Source organism: Zonotrichia leucophrys, chromosome 1A (assembly GCF_028769735.1).
Source record: "Zonotrichia leucophrys gambelii isolate GWCS_2022_RI chromosome 1A, RI_Zleu_2.0, whole genome shotgun sequence".
Lineage (NCBI taxonomy): Eukaryota > Metazoa > Chordata > Aves > Passeriformes > Passerellidae > Zonotrichia > Zonotrichia leucophrys.
In genome coordinates, this window is record NC_088170.1 from 9,949,804 (window position 1) to 9,968,147 (window position 18,344).

An 18,344-nucleotide genomic window follows, 5' to 3' on the forward strand; every position below is an offset into this window, starting at 1 on the left:
AGGCAGGGTTGTCCTCAAGTACAACACCCTGAGCCACCAAAATATTGCTGTATGCCCAGATGGCCCAACCTTGCTCCATTACTGGCCATTACAAGGTCATCGTGCTTTGTGTTTTTGACTGGTGTGCCAAAAAGCTGGAGCTGTGCCTGTCATTTATAGCACCTTTTCTCAGACGGCTCTCACACGTCTTTATAAACTTTGGTAAATGAGTATATAAATCACTCTGTCCACCACCAAAGTACAATCATCTCTGGGATGATACACAGCAGCTGCTGTAAAATCAGACTGCAGCTCCACTCCACAGATTAGGGCAATAAAACATGCTGCATCAGCCAACTGAAATGGATGGAGGACAGAAGGGGGACGAGGTAGAGGACATTTTGTAGTTATAATTACCTGAGTATAAATTTGGCTGAAGAGGGTACTGTGTTGAATACTTGCATATCTGCAAATCAAAACAGTCTTCCACTACATGTCAAAACAATCTGACTGTACCATTCCCCATGTTTTGGCCTTCTAAAGCCCTTCCTTTGTGAAAATTGCAGAGCACCTTGATCAGAGCAAAGCTGATGTGCTGAGTACAAGCAATAACCTAATCAAATTTCTTAGCAACTGACTTGATAACTAACTGAGCCTATAGCTTCTGCATCCCTCCCTTCCTCTCTCTTGCATGACAACTGAACACAGCATCTATATATACCCAGTTCTAAAATAGCTCTGCTCCCGTAACTCGCAAACCGTTCACATAGATCTTATTTTCTAGGCTAAAAGTAGTTAATTGCAGTCACTGAGGGGACTGAACTGCTGCACCCTTTCCCTTATTCTGGGATGGGCTCCTTGAGCAGTGTATTGCCCCCTCCTGCCCCCCTGCCAATCGTGAACTGTTTATAAAAGGAAATCTTTTGAAGGATGGGGCTGCACAGATCAGATCTACAAATTTCCTGTTATCAAGGACTGCAGATGAATCATTATCCTTCTCTCCCTCTCTTCTCCTTGGCCATACAGCCATATATGCACCATCTAAAGCTAAACTTGACAATTCAGAAAGTACAGGGAATTTATTTGAAAGGTCCTTCCAATCAATATGTGACATGAGACAGCATGGTTTGGGATGAGGACACCAGTTTGAGTTGAGCCTCATACAGACTTTGTACAGAGCAGAAATTAATTTGAGTGCAAACTCTCTGCATTGACTAGGGAAACTGCCACAAGTGTCTCTAGCTTCATAACCCCTCCTAGATAGTGCAAAAACTGAAATTATTGACAAAATATTCATAGACAACCAAGAGAGTCAAGAATTAAAAGTTTGAATTGGATTATTATTGAAACATTACTAATATTGATTATTATTGAAACATTACTAATAGTGAATGGCAGCTCAGTCAGACCATACACAAGCCAGGGTCCATTTAGTTCTCCAGCTTGAACCAGAATCACACACACATGTGAACCTCTTGCACTGACTCACACTGCAGGCTCCAAGTACACAGCAAGGGCTCCTTTAACTGGAACTGGACCAGACCAACTCCTAAGGGAAATTTGGTACACAGAGAGCTAGTCTTTAACTACCCCAGAATAAACTCCTGAGGTGCTTAGAGGATGTACCCAACAGTCCCCACTACCACCTGTGCTGGATGATGAGTCTTTGCCTACAGGAGGACACTTCTTGTCCATGGACTTCCTACATGGAACATCCTTAAGGAACCATGCAGATAATGACTGATTGCACTCAGATCTCTACACACTTTCATGGAAATGTTTACTATTTCACATGTCTATCTACAGAAAGATGTCATATGAATGATATCACACACCCATCCTGTAGGATAGCTCTCCCAGCAATTCCCCTTTGGTTTCCTAGGCTGTCAGCTTTCAGGAACTGATGAGGAGATTAACCATATTTTCCTTGGGGCTGAATAGTAGGGGGTTCTGTGTGCAACTCTGCCCCCAGCATTACCCAGTAAACTGCTCACACCCCAGGCCAAGCTGCACCTTCACACCTTGGCAGGCCTTAAGGAAGTCAGCTGAACTCACCAGACATGAGGGCACAATTAGGCCTGCCATGCAGGAATGAAACAAGTAAGTAACTCCAGCTCCCGGAAACAAAAATGCCCTTGGTACATACAGATAGTGGAAAAGTCATTTGAACACATATAAGAGAATTTGATACCATTATTTTTTTTTAAGCTTACACATATATTCTGCTGCTAGAAGAAAAAAAAATAACATTTAAAACAAAACTTTGAAGTTTAGGATTTGTAAGGACACTATTTATGCTCCTGCAAAGACCAGTAAATAAAACTGACCACAAAAACAGTAGAAGCATTTGTACAAGAGGAAAAATGCAGAAATGTGTTCGTTTTAGAGCCTGACAACAGCTGGTTGATTTCAATAATGTAAAATATTTTTTTAAGGTTAAGCATTCGCTACGACACAAAGTTTCTAGGCCATCTCTTGTGTTGATACATTTCCATGGCCGTGCTCCCTGCACAAAGCCCGAGAGCAGCACCTCATACTCACATGTTTTGCGGAGAACTCATCGACCTCCCGCAGCACCTTCTCCTGGCACTCCGGGTTGGTGGCCAGCAAGTAGGTGGCAAAGGACAGCGTGCTCGTGGTGGTCTCATAGCCAGCAATCAGGAACAGGAAAGCTTGGCCTGCTATCTCATCCTCTGTCAGGATCTTCTGAGCCTTTTCAGATGGGGCTGTGCCAGCCAGAGGCGCCTCATCCTGTCTGGGAGCAGCAGATGGGCTGAGCACACCCGAGCACCCAGCTGCCATGGCTGAGTCGCAGGCGTCAAGCATCCACTGGAGAAAATCTCTGCGCCTCTGCAGAACAAGGAAAATGAGGGATGGGTCACAGAGCAATGCCTTCCATGGGGGATGGAAGCAGAGAGCTACTTCCTATTTATAGTGCATGCTTGGCTCCTACAGAATGGCCACCAGCCTTTCAGTGAACAAGGAGGCTTCTGTAAATCAGCTGGAAATGCCGTAACTAACAGCCTGTCATTGCTTTCTTCCCAGTGAGATGAGACTGATCTGCCCCCAATTCACAAGAGGTATGTTATGTACCCTCCACAGAGCATTGCTAATGGCCAACTCTTTTATATTTAGGCTGAGATCTTGGAACTTGCTGGGAATCAGGGGACTGACATAGACACGGTACATGCAGGCTCCATGTGCGCCTCCAGATGGAGGCAGCACAAACCATGCTTGGAGGAGCTGGTCCATCTGCTTGGATGCACCACCTTCACTTGTTGGTATGGTCCAAAGCTCGGAACTCACCATCTAAGTTCAGGGTTGCATCTACATTACTTTCTATGCTAGCTTAGTGTGACAGGGCTGAAATCTAATCTCAGTAAATCAAGACATCTTTTTATGAGAAAGTACAGTTATGAACACTTGTAACAAGATAGTCTTTTTTAAACAATTCTTTAAGAACATATTTGCAGAACCATATTAAAACTACAAGCATTCCCCTACCATAAAACCTGTTTGGGCAGTTTGTCTTTGCAAAATGCCCACTGAATGATCCTACTGTTATGAGAACTGTTTCTTTCACACTTATTTCTGACACAGAAGCCCTAATAAACAGACCTATGGCCAAGAGTGAGCTGACTCCCAACCAGTGTGGACAGCAAGCTTGATTAGGCTTTGAAATATAACCCAAAAGGTTTGAATTGACTTTTGCGAGTGGGCATAATAGAATTGTGCTGAACCTAAGCCATAAGGCTGTGTGATTGATTTTCAATTCCTCAAATACCAACAGAATACATGATAGCTCAAGGACTTAGAAGTGACTGCAGTGCAAGAATATGACAACTTGTGCAGTGGGATGGACAAAAGAAGGGACCAAGCTTTTCTTCAAAAGAAAAGAATATGCTGTAAGCTGTATTTTTCTGTTAAAAATTAATCATTTGAATGATTTCTTGGATCTGATGTTTGAGAGATAAAGTAGAAAAAAGAAGGGCCAGAGAAAAGGACAGGCAAACAAGATAAGAGTAAGGAAGAAGTAAATAATTATAAATGTCAGACAACTTAATCAGATTATTTATTTTTCACATGACATGGGAAAAGAGAGAATGAGACAAGAAAACAGGAGAAATACTCAGTGTCCTGTGCTTAGCTCTGCTGCCAACAAACTGTTCTGATCGATCTACAGGCAGAGAGGAATGGTTATTTTGGGGTATGAATAACACAAGGGATTGGCACCGGTCCTCTTTAGCAGCTCCTTCCCTCCATCCCAAAGACCCCTTCCATTATGCCTTCCTTGTACCCAATGAGCATCTTGCACCCTGGTACACCCAAAAATGAATGCTCCAGATAGCAGCCAGTGCATGCTGAAGGACTCTGCACATTCACCAGTCAGACTGAATCACCTCCAAGGCAAGGGAGACGTGCTTTTCCACCAGGTGAAGGCACACAAAAAACCATTACAGACATCGTGCTCTGCAAATGAGCTACAGCTCTGAAAACACTTCCTTGTGCCTAGACTGAGGCACAATTCCCACCAGCATGATAGGATACCTCTGCTCTATTATGTTCCTGTAGATTGGAGGAAGTAAGACTTCATGCAGACTTCAGTTGTGAATAGCTCAAAATCCTGTTTAATTTTTCTGGCAAGGAAAAGTTTGTTCTCATCCTGAGAGTTCATGTATTGCACAGCTCAGAGTCCAACTCTTTGGCATAGCCTGTGCTTCAGGGATTTCCCTGATACATATATTTCTATTAGGCCATTTTTAAAATTGAAAAAAACAAGCAAACAAGAAAAAAAAAGCCAACCAAACCAACCAACAAAAAAAATCCAAAACCAAACAAATAAACAAATAAAATAAAAAAGAAACAACAACAGTAAAAAAACCACCAACAACCACAATAAAAAACCAAAAAACCAAGAGAGTCCAGTTCCAGTGTGTTCATTAGTGGGTGGATAAACCAACTCAAAGTAGTAATGAACCATATCTGTAGAGACAGTCTCTTTATCTGCAAGACTAGCCACCATCACCTAAACTACCTTTATAACATAAAAATGTATAATTACATTCCTATTCAGTGGAATTGTAGCACTGTAGGCTCCTGCAGCTCAAAAGGTGTAACATTTGCTGTAGTTCTGCATCCATCCTTCTCTACTGTGAATTTCCTTGTAAACAAACTCATTGCCCTCTAAGGGTTTGCTGTTCCCAGTCATGAGCTGTTAGATGAGCCTGGTCTTATATTTAGACAATACACTCTCTGGAGACCCTGTAAGATGTTTCTCCAGCCTTAAACAAAATCAGGTCCTGGCCTTATACAAAGCATCGGGTTATTGCTGTGATAGCAAAGTAATAATCATAATGACTACTGAATAAAATTTCATTCATGAGAATTTTTGCTGAAAGCAAACTTAATGAATACCAGCCCAAGTGAATATTCCCAGGAATGTGCTCTGAAATGCCTCTGTGGCCATTTTGAGGAGCTCTTTTTATTACTCACGTAATATATTTGGTTAGGAATTTAAAAGCTTGTCTTGTTGCAGAATCTGTTTTTAAGGTCATCCTATCCAGAAAAAACTGGATACCTGATCTGTGCCATCTAACTTGCTCTCAGGTGAGCAGGGGTTGCTAAGAGCAATGGCTTCATAAACAAACCTTGCAAAAACAACATTCATTTGTAAAAACAACTTGAATAATAGTAGGGGGGAAAAAAGCATAACATTAGAGAGAAGCAAGCTTTCTTCCACGATAATTCTACACAGTGGAAGGAGCTATACTTCAGCAAATCTTCTCTTCCTTATGCTTTACTCTGCTTCACTTTAGGCATCAGTATAGAGTGCCACATAAAAAATCCTCCTCAACCCAAGCGAGAGAAAAGATTTCCAAGGTTATAACAAGTCATAACGAAACATATTTTTTTCCGCGCCATCAGGATGGAAAAATTGCTCTGATTCCAAAACCTAACAATGGCAATAGAGACAAATACTAGCATAAACCCAAATATAATTGGATTGTTAAGTGCTATAAATAAGGAAAAAGCATCTCATGAAAATTCACAGAGGGGAGGGGGGAGGTTCCTCCACTTCAGCTGACAGCAGAAGGAAAAAAAAAAAATTTAATTGCATTTTTTTCTTAATTTAACAACAGACCAGGTACTTACAGTGCCACTGCACAAAAACATTCTTTGGTCATCACATACAGCTGCTGGCTTCCTTTCTCCATCAGGGACATTTGTTTGATTTTCCTCACAAAAAGCAGAAGCCCATAATAGCCTCCATCCTGTCCTCTGACACTTGCATAGTTATGTTACAATGGCCTCAGAAACAAATTCCTGCCACAAAAGAATGGCGTGCTAATGCGATGGACTCTTGATTTGCCCCTGTACAACAGAGAGCTCATCATTAGGCCAATGATAATTGAATGGAAAGCTAGGATTTGAACAAAACCCATGTAATTTGAATGCAGTGTGGGACAGGGCGAATGTCTAACTCGGAGGTGACACAGACATCCCCTCTGAAATATATAATAAGACAAGCTCCGCTTACAGCTTGCCCAAGATAGACACCTTGCAGTATATTTCCTGACACCAGTGTTCTGGGCCGTATCATTCCTCTCATTAGTCTCCTTAGGCATCACCTGGCCCTGCATGGAGGCGGAACGAGCGCGTGGCGCCAGGGAAGGCCAGGCCGCCAGAACCCATCTCCTTAGAGCCCCACATTTCCCTTCACAGAGAAAAGCAAGGCACAATTCTTCCCAAGAATACTCTTATCTCATTTGCTGTGCTTGTGTTGCGCAAAAGTAGAATGCAGTATGGAGACTGTTTACCCATAGTGATGGTGTTTTGTTTCCTCGGCCTGTCAGGGCCTATCGTGTGTGTGTCGGGACTGTCGGCTGACAGTCACTAGATTCTGTGCTGTTGGGTGCAAAATTAAGTGCTTAGCAGATTCAGTTTAGATGCAATATAACATAATATAATAAAAATAATATCATAAAGTAATTCATTAACCTTCTGATAAGATCAAGTCAGATGCACCAATTCTCTCCCCCTCGTCGGGGATTGCCTGTGAATTCAGTACCTCCCCTCCTCATATCACGGCTCTTGAGCCTCACAGCTGTCAGAAGGAGAGAGATGTACCACTCACACATGAGATGCAGCATGACTTTTCTCACAGGAGGCAAGGGATGGCTCCAGCTCTCTCCCTCCTGAATAGGGAGTTGTGGTTTCATGTCTGAGTCTGATGTGCCAGCTGACCTTCTGGCAAATTCACCATGCTTTGGGGATCCAGGGGATCTTATCTCATTTGCTGTGTCTGTGTTTGTGCAAAAGGAGAATGCAATACGGAGACTGTTTACCCCAAAGTGATGGTGGTTTGTTTCCTTGGCCTGTCAGGGCCTATCGTGTGTGTGTCGGGACTGTCGGCTGACAGTCACTAGATTCTGTGCTGTTGGGGGCAAAATTAAGTGCTTAGCAGATTCAGTTTAGATGTAATATAACAATGTAATATAATATAAAAAAATATAATAAATTAATTCATTAACCCTCTGATAAGATGAAGTCAGATGCACCATTTCTCTCCCCCTCATCGGGGGGTAAAATTAAGTGCTTAGCAGATTCAGTTTAGATGTAATATAACAATGTAATATAATATAAAAAAATATAATAAATTAATTAATTAACCCTCTGATAAGATGAAGTCAGATGCACCATTTCTCTCCCCCTCATCGGGGGGTGCCTGTGAATTCAGTACCTCCCCTCCTCACATCATCACAGCTGTCAGAAGGAGAGAGATGTACCACTCACACACGAGATGCAGCATGACTTTTCTCACAGCAGGCAAGGGATGGCTCCAGCTCCCTCCCTCCTGAACAGGGAGTTGTGGAATCATATCTGAGGCTGATGTGCCAGCTGACCTTCTGGCAAACTCACCATGCTTTGGGGATCCAGGGGACCCTAGGGTCATCCTTTTGGTAGAGGGATTAAGCTGTTCAACTTCTCTGCAAGCTGAAGTAAAAAGTTACTTAAAGAAAACTACCAAATACAAGTTTGAATTTTAGTTCTTAATATTTGATTTCAATCGTGTTTTCTGCAAATTATACTCAAATTTTATACCACTCTGATAGTTCAGATCTGCATTTTGAGTTCAAAAGAGCCCAGAAACACAAAAATCTACTTTATGATGAAACAGGGAATCTAAATAAATGACATAATAGGTCGATAGTCTGTAAAGTACTTGCTGTGGTGTAAAAGTCATGCAAATGTGATGCTGCAAACATAATACCAATCACAATAAAACGTACAGACCTTCCTGGTCTTTCTCAAATGCTCTGATTCAAACTCAAAATGATAGATTTCAGAATACTTATCTATCAGTTAGAAAACTCACATCTCAGTTCAGAAAACTTGTACAAACACTGCTAAGTCAATGTATATTCAGGAAGCTTTTTATAAATTTGATTTGGCAAGTCTCTTTTTAGGTAAGACAAGCCTGTGTCACAATGAAGTTATCAGTAAAGCACTGTGGTAGCTACCCAGATCCTTTTGAAAAAGAAGCACAAAACACAGTCCCACTAAAACTATCATTTTGCCAAACATCTTTGAAAGGATCAAATTCAACCTCTAACACTTGCAGGCTTCATTTGGTTTCTCAGTGAAATCACAAAAAATAAAAAGCCAGTTTCTCTGGCAATATATCCAATTCCAAAACATTCCAGAGAGAGTGTTCTTTTGCCTTGTGTTTGAACACAGAAGCTCAAATCAGATGAGAGGCTCCCAAATTTGGATGTCTGAAGGTTGAGAACATGGTGCTCTCACAGGTGATACTCAGCTCTGCAAGGACCTGGACTCTGTTGGACTCCAGAGTATGGACATTGCTCAAGAGAGGCTGGGAGAGTTTTCAGTCTGGCAGATAAAACTCTTTTGTTTCATTTGTTCATATCAGCAGAAGAAAACACTGCAGTGTTTTTATTGTGAATGGGCTGAGGGTCTGAGGGCAGGAAGGTCCTACAAAGCAATATAACTTGCACTTAAAAAAACGACTAAATGTAAAGCAAAAAATAAAAATTCACTGGGTGCTGATTCAGAAAGTGGAGCAGCCTTTTGCCAGTCTGCTCTGATCTTAATACTTATAATAAAACCCCAAGCTGAGAAGATTTTGTATAACTTTGGACTTGCTATTTTCTTCTATCATCATCATCATCACTAATCTTATATGCAATTTTTTGACAGTAGTTCATATCCATAAGAGAACCCTGTGAGCATTTAATAACTCTGCATTTGATGTCAGAAGCCACAGCAATGCCTTTGCTTGCTGCTTGAAAGGAACGTGTCCCTATAAAAATGTTGCATGCAAGCAAAATGAAAGCTGCCCCCAGGAGGGGCAGACTCGTCAGCAAATAGACGAAGGCACCTGAACAGAAAGTGTCAAACATGGCAACAAAACAGATCTTCTCCATGTGACCAATGTTCTTCTAAAAAATAAAAAATAAAGCCAAGAATAAGCCTGAATTAGAACATGACACAGATTTTGTTGGCTGAGTTTGCCACTAAAGCTGCAAAGTGGCCAATATGATTTACTGGTTAAAGCACTGCCCTTCCACAGAAGCTGAAATGCTTTAAGCTGCACTCCCATTTTTTCCTGTAAAGCAGAGTTATAGCTGGTGCAGCTTCTCCGTCTGTAAAATCGGTTCAACAGACATCAAATCTTATAAAACACCGTGAAGAGAAGCTAATGTTGATCTCAGAAAACCGTTTAAGACCTAGGATAAAAACAGATTTACACAGACTCAAAGAGTTTAAGGCAAAAGCATCATCATAGAGGAGAAGGAGCCCTGGAAGGAACTCAGCAAGTTATCTGCTTCATCCCCTTGCCACAAGGCAACATCAGCCAAACCAGCACTGACAGCTGTTTGTCTAACCTGTTCTTAAAAACCCAGCAAACCCTGACTTCCCACAGCATCCCCAGGCAGTCCACCCCAGCACTGGACCTTCTCAGTCACTGCAGAGGTTGCCCCTCCTCCAGTGACTCACCACAGATATTGCAAATCATTAGATTTCACCAGCTATATCCATAATGTCTGTGACTCCACAGCCTGTACCTGTTTGTAATGTGTGTGCATATATATATATATATATTTTTAATATATCTTTAATAAAGCATCCTGATAACATAAAATCAAACTGCTGAAAAACACAAAATTATTTTCACATAGTAGTGCCTCCACTCAGGGAGGAGAAGAGAGCACAGATTCTGGTTGTTTCTTCCTCAAAAATTTTGCACCTTCCTGACCTTCAAAATGCAAAAGTAAAAGCACTGGTAGCCCACAGAGGGATTAAGTCTAATTCAACCCAAAAATAAAGCTGGAGGGATTTCTTAAAACCAAGACTTTGTTAGTGACCCACGTCCCCTCAGTTTATACTGCTGCAAGTGGCACTAGAGGGCTCACATCTTGAAAGACAGCAGCCTCCTTCTCCATATGGTCCCACACAGACCAGGGATGAAAATCAATTGGAATTTCAGATCTAACTGTTCGTGAATTAAGAGAAAGAACAGAACTGTTTGTAGTTGGTATAATCTTAATACAGGTGTTTACAGCTCTTATAGGAGCAGACTGATTTTTAGATCCTAGCCAAAAACCAGACTTGGCTGAAGTGCTGTGTAAGAGACAGAGATAAAACAGTTATGGGTGGGAAAAAATAAGATACATTCCTATTTGGTTGTTTCATAAACTGTGTGGGCCTGCAGAGAAGCCCAAAGCTCTCCTTGAGGGCTGGAACCCTTCCTATAGCTATTCAGTGTAAAACCAAGGGATTGTCTGCAGCCAGGTCTATTTACACCTCTAATGAACTGGCCACTGTCTCTGACTCTGGGCAGCTTCCCCCTAGTACCAGGCTCAGGTATTTAAGACAAGCACTAAGTTTTCCACCATGAAATTCAGTCTAATGGTAATCATGGAGTTTGTGGCAGCTGCTTGGCAGCTCTGCCACACTGGGCTGGCAGTGTCACAGCACAACAGCACAGCACAGCTCCCCCCATCACACACACTTGGGGAAGGATCAGAAAGCAGCCCAAAGTTCAGTGGCTGGAGAGTCCCATCCAGCTTTGCCATTCTCTGCACTGTGGTGAGCAAGAGACATTGGCAGCAAATATCAGTGGACAGCAACCTCCTCATTCTGTATTTGCAAAACATTCAGGATAACACCACTCTGAGAATGACTCCTGGCATTACTGCAATGCAAACAATAAATATTGGATTTGTGTGTGTGGTAGCTGAGCTTCCCCTGCCCCACACGTGTTTTGCTGCTTGAAGGGGGAGGAGTGACATTATCAGAATACACAGTGTGGAGAGATAAGAAAAGAAATAACTGAGTGATGGGGGAAAGAATAGCTTAGGCCAGGCTCTGCCTTGCATGCCAGCACGTGGAGCAGGCACCCATGCCCAAACCAGCAGCAAGCTGTGCACCCTAACTCACACTGCATGCATGCACGCCCTCCCAAAGCTCATCTGGCCTCCCACTAAACCATCTGACACTCCTCCCCTCTGTCATTGGCATGAGGAAGGGAGGATGCAGGAAGGGAGTGTTTTAGGCTAAGTGTCTGACATCCAGAAGCTTGACCCTCTGCTGACTCAAATTGCTGACTAAAGGCTGCTGTTGTGCAGGCAGCCCTCTGTTCTTTTCCACTTGCCACAGATTACAATTTTATTTGCTTAAATTAAATTCCCAATTAATAATAATTTCTTGTTTTAGCAGTTGACTCACATTCAAGAAAATACACAGGAATCTCATTATTTCTTTCTTACTCTTTGTTCTTCCAGCCCCATATGCTCCTTTTAACATTCTTGCAAAGCTCCACCACTCACTTTGAAGAGCCATCAGAATATTTCAGGGCCATTTGGGGAATTTACTGCTCACATCCTGCTCTCCCTCATTTTTCTCAGGGTTTGTTCAAGATCCTTTCTTTCTGCATCACACAACATATAGGTTGCATATGTTCTGAGGGAAGGAACAGCTCATTATTTGGTTTTGTGATGCTCTTAAGTAATTTCAGGAAACTAAAAAAAAATTTTCTTTTAACTAAGCTGATCATGGTTTTGAGACTGACATTAAAAAAAAAGGTACAACTAATGTTATTCATATTCTGTATTAACAATATGGGGAAAAAAATTGTCATTATTACTTCTTCAAGCAACTGCTCTCCACTGCTGGCAGGCAATCCTACTGCCAGCTTATCCATTCATGATCACACCTACACCCTACATTAGGATTTATCCCGGATTTTCAGCTATATTAAACTGGCTTTTACCTAAAGTACATAAATCACATCTATATCTGACTCTCATGACTTGTGTGCACGAAGGGATACAGGCTTCTAACACAGTGGGTGAGAGCACTGGGAAGGAAAGGATTATTTTCAGCTAACCAGTGACCAATAACAAACTGTGTTATCCTCCACAGCTTCATGGGTGCTGGGTTCAGTTATGGGTTTTATCCAATAGATGGCTCCTCAGTAGCAGGAAGGATTCTCCCCCTGCTCTCCTTCCCTTCACGGAGTTTCAATATGACTTTCTAATATTTACACAGCTATTATCTTGCAAATATAGGCATTTTGTGCACACTGATAAACACACAGAAGCAGCACGTGTGCGTGAATTAAAGAACAAAAGAAAAATTAGATGACATTTTATATTACTGCCTGCCACTTTGTCCTCTGCCAGTACAGAGGTGCATGAAAAATGATACCCTGGAATGCTTCCTAAAGTAAAAAAAAAAATAAAAAAATACAACTATAGAAACATTAACAGCATGCCAAATACAAGCTGTTTGTCTCCCCAAATATATGAGGACATCTCCCACATCTTACATATCCCTGACTGAGCAATACTTAAGGAACTTACAGGCATCATTACTACTCTGTCAACAAAGGATTTTTCACAAGAAAAAAATAAAATCCTGTGTGCAATTATCGATATAATGACCCAGGAGGGTTCTGTGTAATTGGCAGGGTGCAAGTTAACATCATCATGAGTAAGGTTAACATTTCTGAGACAGTGAAAGTGAATACATTTTTGTGGTTTTACAGAAAAACATAATTAGAATAACCCCCAAGATATTCAGAAAAATCCTGTTTATGCCATATAGACACTTTTCTGAATCAGAAGAGCAGTTCCCAGTAACTTCTGTTCTGAGATCTATCCTGCATCTCAGTCAGATCTTGTCAAGATCCTGTCAAAACCTTGTGGTAACCCCACTTTTGGATTGTGACCCTCTGGTCCAGCCACATGATAACAGAAAACAGAACACACACAATAAATAATAAATTGCATAGAAGCCAGATGATGGCTGTTTAAATTCCCACGATTAAACACTTCAATGGCTCACAAGTACAAGCCCCCTATACCTGCTGTTTGCACCTAAACTAATATCATTCCTAATAATAACCTTTATCCTTGAAATATTAAGCTGCTTTGAAAAGTGGGGGAAAGGTACCATTTTACTACAAATATATAAATATGTAGCATCACAGCATTAGCACAATTACAGCCGTAATAACTGTCAAGAAAAAAAAAATACTGCTTCAGCCCTGTTCAAAGCTGAGCACAATCACTGGTCTCATTTCAGCATTCCAAAAGGACTTGCCTAATTCCATGCCTCAAGTCAGCTTTTTGCTGGCTAAAACCTGGAAAATTCAAACCAGCTGGCAACCTCAGTCACTCCAAAAGAAGCTCAGCAGCAGCATGCCTGACCATGGGGCTGTGACACTGCTGCTCTCCTTCAGCCCTGAGCAGACACTCCAGCAGCCCCCTATCCTTGGTGCGCATCAGGCAGAGAAACAGCATGTGGAAAGGCAGCCTTATGATCTGGTGGTCCCTCTTTGGCTCTTTGCATCCTCAAAGACATTGCTCTTAAACTGCACGGAGCAGATTTAAACCCTGGCCAGTCCCAGTTGTGGTGAAACACCAAAGCTCCATGTTCCCACTTGGCTCTCCCTCCCAGGACACTGCAGCCAGCAGAACTCACCCAGCCCCAAAGCCAAGCCTGCAGACTTGCAGCCACCTTCTCTCTCTTTAAGGGGCAAATATACAGGCATGTCAAAAAATCAGAGTTCACAACTGAAATACTGACAATCATTTTCACCGTGGAGCAGTTTAAAAGAGGCAGCAGTGATATTCATTAAGCTGTTAATAATGGATTGTGGCACAAAGCAATTTATCAAGTTTCCACTGTAATTAAAATCACTGAATATTCGGGCACTTGCAATGCACCTAGCTCTCCCTGCTTCTGAAGCTTTACATTTTAATGTGAATTATAGCTCCCTCTCCCCAGAGAGCTACTAAAAAGCCCACTTTAATTGGTATGTTTTTAATTGAGATTACATTATTAAAAAGTGTAAATTTCTGTTGAAGAGAGAAAGGAGGTGCTCAGCTCCCCTTTAGTCTCTGTCTCCCTTAGATAGAGCTTGCTTATCCCAGCAGGAGGGAAAAATGAAGGGTAGATGCTGTGAAGGAAGAGCAGAAAGCCCTGAACACTCACAGGCTGTGAAGCCAGGGCAAGGCAGCATTGTCTGCCACGGATGCAGGATTTCCTAGGTGGATTTTCAGGAGGGAGAGGAATCACCGCCACCATCCAGGCTGCTCTTAACAAAAGGCAGAGGGAAAACACCACACAGGGATTCCTGCCTCGTAGCCAGCTGACACTGAGTGCACATTTCAGCAAGCCTCTCCTCGAGGTTCCAGTGACAGACAATCTGTTGCTTTCCAGAATAAGTAACTCCAATATTAAATTCTCCTCAAAATCCACATACGGTTATGAGTGGATGAGGTCTAGTGAAAGCCTCTGCTGGTTCCAGAAGGCTGGGGAAAGGCAGGGAGAGGCAGCCCCTGGGGCAGCCTGGACACAGTGGCAAGAAGTGCCCAGGGCAAACAAAGCTGGTTGCCTTTGTGCACAGATATGGTCAGGCTGACCACGTTAAAAAGAAAAGTGACTTCATGCACTTGGCATCCAAATGCTGGCCAGTTAAAGGGTTCTCCTGCTGGCAAGATGGAATGTCAGGGCCTCTCATAAGTAGGAGTATGGATCTCCTAAGGTGAGTAGACATGAGAGAAAAGGGAGAAATATCAAAGGAGTGCAAAGTAGATGGCAACAGCTGAGACAGATCAAGGGAAAAACCTCCAGAGATCAAAACACGGCAAAAGATGGACAAGATGGTTGAACAAGAATGAAATATCATGGAACAGCTTTTTCATAACTGCTTCAGAAAAGGTCATGCTGTACTGCAAAAGGAAGGCAGTGCGTGGGGCTGAGAGAGGTCACTGTAGGCAAACAGAGACACAGAGAGACTAAGAGACAAATTCAAAGATCACCCACTAATATCACAAATGCTGCAACTCCCCTTCTAGTTCTGGAAGTGACTCAGGAAGGAAGGATGGTGAACCAACAGCATACAAAAGGGAAAAAAAAGAATGACATGTGAAAGACAAAACTGAAATTGTTAAAACTGACAGAGAAAGGGAAAGCTCTGTTACTACAATTCAGTCAGTAAATCTGTGACTTTTTCTAAATTAAGAATTTAGATGTTATGCTCTATTTACACATGTCAGAGGAAAGCCTGCTTGTAGTGGGAAGGTACCCAACCATGCTACTGCTCTGAACAGCAAGGTAAAATTAATATATGAAATTCCCAGTCCCAGTCAATAGGCCCATTGCAGACTGAGATCAAGACTAAGTAAAAACAACAAAAAAAGACCATGTAAACAAAGATTGGATCTTACATCCCACCTTGGCATTAAAGACCACTGCTCTGCTGTGCAGAAAGTTAATCTCCAGATTATTTAATTTAATGCAAGATTCCTTTTGCTTGCTGATCTGAAAACCCCACATCCAGATCACAGATGAAGCAGGAAAAGGAAGGGCTTTCAGAGACCTCAAGTAGAATCTTCTGAGAAACTTGTGGGAGCACACTGTAAGGGTTACATAAAGAAGAGATGAAGAACAGTAAGAGAGATGAGTTACAAAGGAAAGGGAATGTGCACAATCTCAGGGTAACAATTTTCCCTTTCAGCTGAAGGGGTGAATGGTGAAACCATACCATGAAGGGAAAGAAAAAACAGGAAGCAGGAAAAGATAGGCTGGGCAAAATTTGCTTTATGCCAACAGAATCACAAAGAGAAACTGTGCTTCCGAGCCTGTAGAAAGATGACCCTGAAAGACAAATTTAACACTGCTTAGGCTGGCTGTTTTGCACAGATGAAAACATGCAGCAGAAAGGCCAGATTACTTACTGATTTGGCATGTACCAACAGATATATGACCACATCAGATTCTACTCTGAGTGCTATAAAAGAAAGGCAGCTGGATGTGCTTTACTCCCTTTCCAGAAAACAGAGACCTTTTTCTGAGCCCTGAACACAACAAAGTCTCATTGATTATGTGAAATTTCTGTAGCTTCAGCATCCAGGAACATTTCCCCAAATATATACAGTGACCCACCAGGTTGCAATAGCCCTGGTTCAATTATTTTCTCTGATAAGAGTATCATGAAAAGTTGCTAACTAACCAAGGGGACAAACTTTATGTCTAAGGTCATGAAAGAGCAGCATTGAGTACTAGGTATAAAAAGTATTAAAGCCAATGCCACATCCTCCTCAAACAGATGGCCTTTCAGAAAGATTTAATCAGACACTGAAATGCATGCTGCGAATACTCATTACTAGCACAGGATCAGGCTGGGACAAGTGGCCAGCACTGACGTTATTGCCTACAGGGAATTACCACAGGCATAAACAGGATTTGCAATGTTTGAACCTCACTCTGGATAGCAAGCACAGGGTCCCTTCACGATCATAAAGGAGGGTAGAGCAAAAAATGTATGATGAGGTGAGCCAGGTCTACATGGCAGAGACCTAGGACCTTATAAGAAGCAACCTCCTAATTTCTTTTGCTTTGTTATCCTCTGCTTTTTTGCTTGTGCTCATCACATCACCACAAAACTCAGTGACAAAGGCCAGTTTTCTCTGGACACCATCTTCACAGCACAATGAGCTCTTACACACCTTATTTTACTGGACACATAAAATAGAGCTGTGACCATTCCATGCCCTTCAGTACCAAGAAGAGGAAAAATAAGATATCACCACAACAACCAGCACCCAGAAGAAGGAATAAAAAGAAAAAAGGATTTTCATCGCTCCTTCAGTCATGGGGGTGGCTTCTTTGAAAAAGCCGGCTTGCCTTTCAATTCTTTCCTCTTCCAGTTTTTCAGAGAAATTTTACTGCAAACATTATTTGAAAGAGGCCTTAAGCTATCTTTTGACCCGGATTTTCAATAAACAGTATTTTAAGAGATTGATTTTACCATAAAAACACAACTCTTGAAAGTCATTAAAAACCTTGACATTACCAATGACTGAACATCTGAGTTCATTTATTTTCACTCTAGATGACAAAGCCTTTTTTCAGTGCTAAAGATCCCACCCTTCTCAAATAAAAGACATTTCTCATATGCTGTAGATTGGCAAAGCCAAATGTCCATCTTCACTTCCCACAACAACTGGTGAAAACAAGAGGAAAATACGAGCAAAACTTATTGACAGAAGTACTTAAGTCCTTTTTCCTTTTACCTCTGAAGGCATCCTGTTGGTTTAGTGACTTCCTGTGGATTAAGAGTGCTACAGGGAGCATCTGAACCTCCCCTGTTCTGCCCAGAAAGGGCGAAACTTAGTTTTTTTGAAGGCCCTCTGAGGGAGCTCTAGCACACATCTCTTAGAAAGTGAAGTTGGCTTTTCCTGCATAGATACTCACACTTTCCTGGTACTATCTGCACGATCATTCTTGGCAACTGTGGATATGCAAAGACTTAACCAGATTAAACACCATGAACATCTGGTGCTTCAGTTTACTTTCTGTCATTAGCACAATGTTCTTGCAAACTGCAGCATGGTCATCACCTGCACTTGGCACTGCTGAGGCTGCACCTCAACTGCTGTATTCAGTTCTGGGCCCCTCACTACAGGAAAGACATTGACGTGCTGGAGCATGTCCAGAAAAGGGTGCTGAAACTGGAGAAGGGTCTGGAGCACCAGCCCAATGAGGAGCAGCTGAGGGAGCTGGGGTTATGTAGCCTGGAGAAAAGGAGGCTCAGGGGGAACCTTATCACTCTCTACAACCACCTGAAAGGAGGCTGGACTTAGGTGGGGATTGGTCTTTTTTCCCCCCAAGTAATACAACAAGAGGAGATGGCCACAAATTGTGCCACAGAAGGTTTTTAATTGGATATTAGGAAAAATCTCTTTGCTGTTGCCATCTTACTGCAAAGTTCCCCTACCTTCTTGGTGATTTCTCAGGGGCATCTCCTTGCAGCACTGACTCCTTCTTCC

The 18,344-nt window shown here is 42.1% G+C and overlaps 1 protein-coding gene across 11 annotated transcripts in view; it reads right to left on the reverse strand.

The window, feature by feature from the left end:
- Positions 1-18,344, reverse strand: part of TBXAS1 (thromboxane A synthase 1) — a 237,370-nt gene that overhangs the window by 61,873 nt on the left and 157,153 nt on the right. For all 11 annotated transcript variants that reach the window (XM_064737262.1, XM_064737271.1, XM_064737289.1 and 8 more), the window contains one exon: positions 2,521-2,829. In XM_064737262.1, the coding sequence (XP_064593332.1) occupies positions 2,521-2,829 (309 nt within the window). The remainder of the gene's footprint in view (positions 1-2,520; positions 2,830-18,344) is intronic.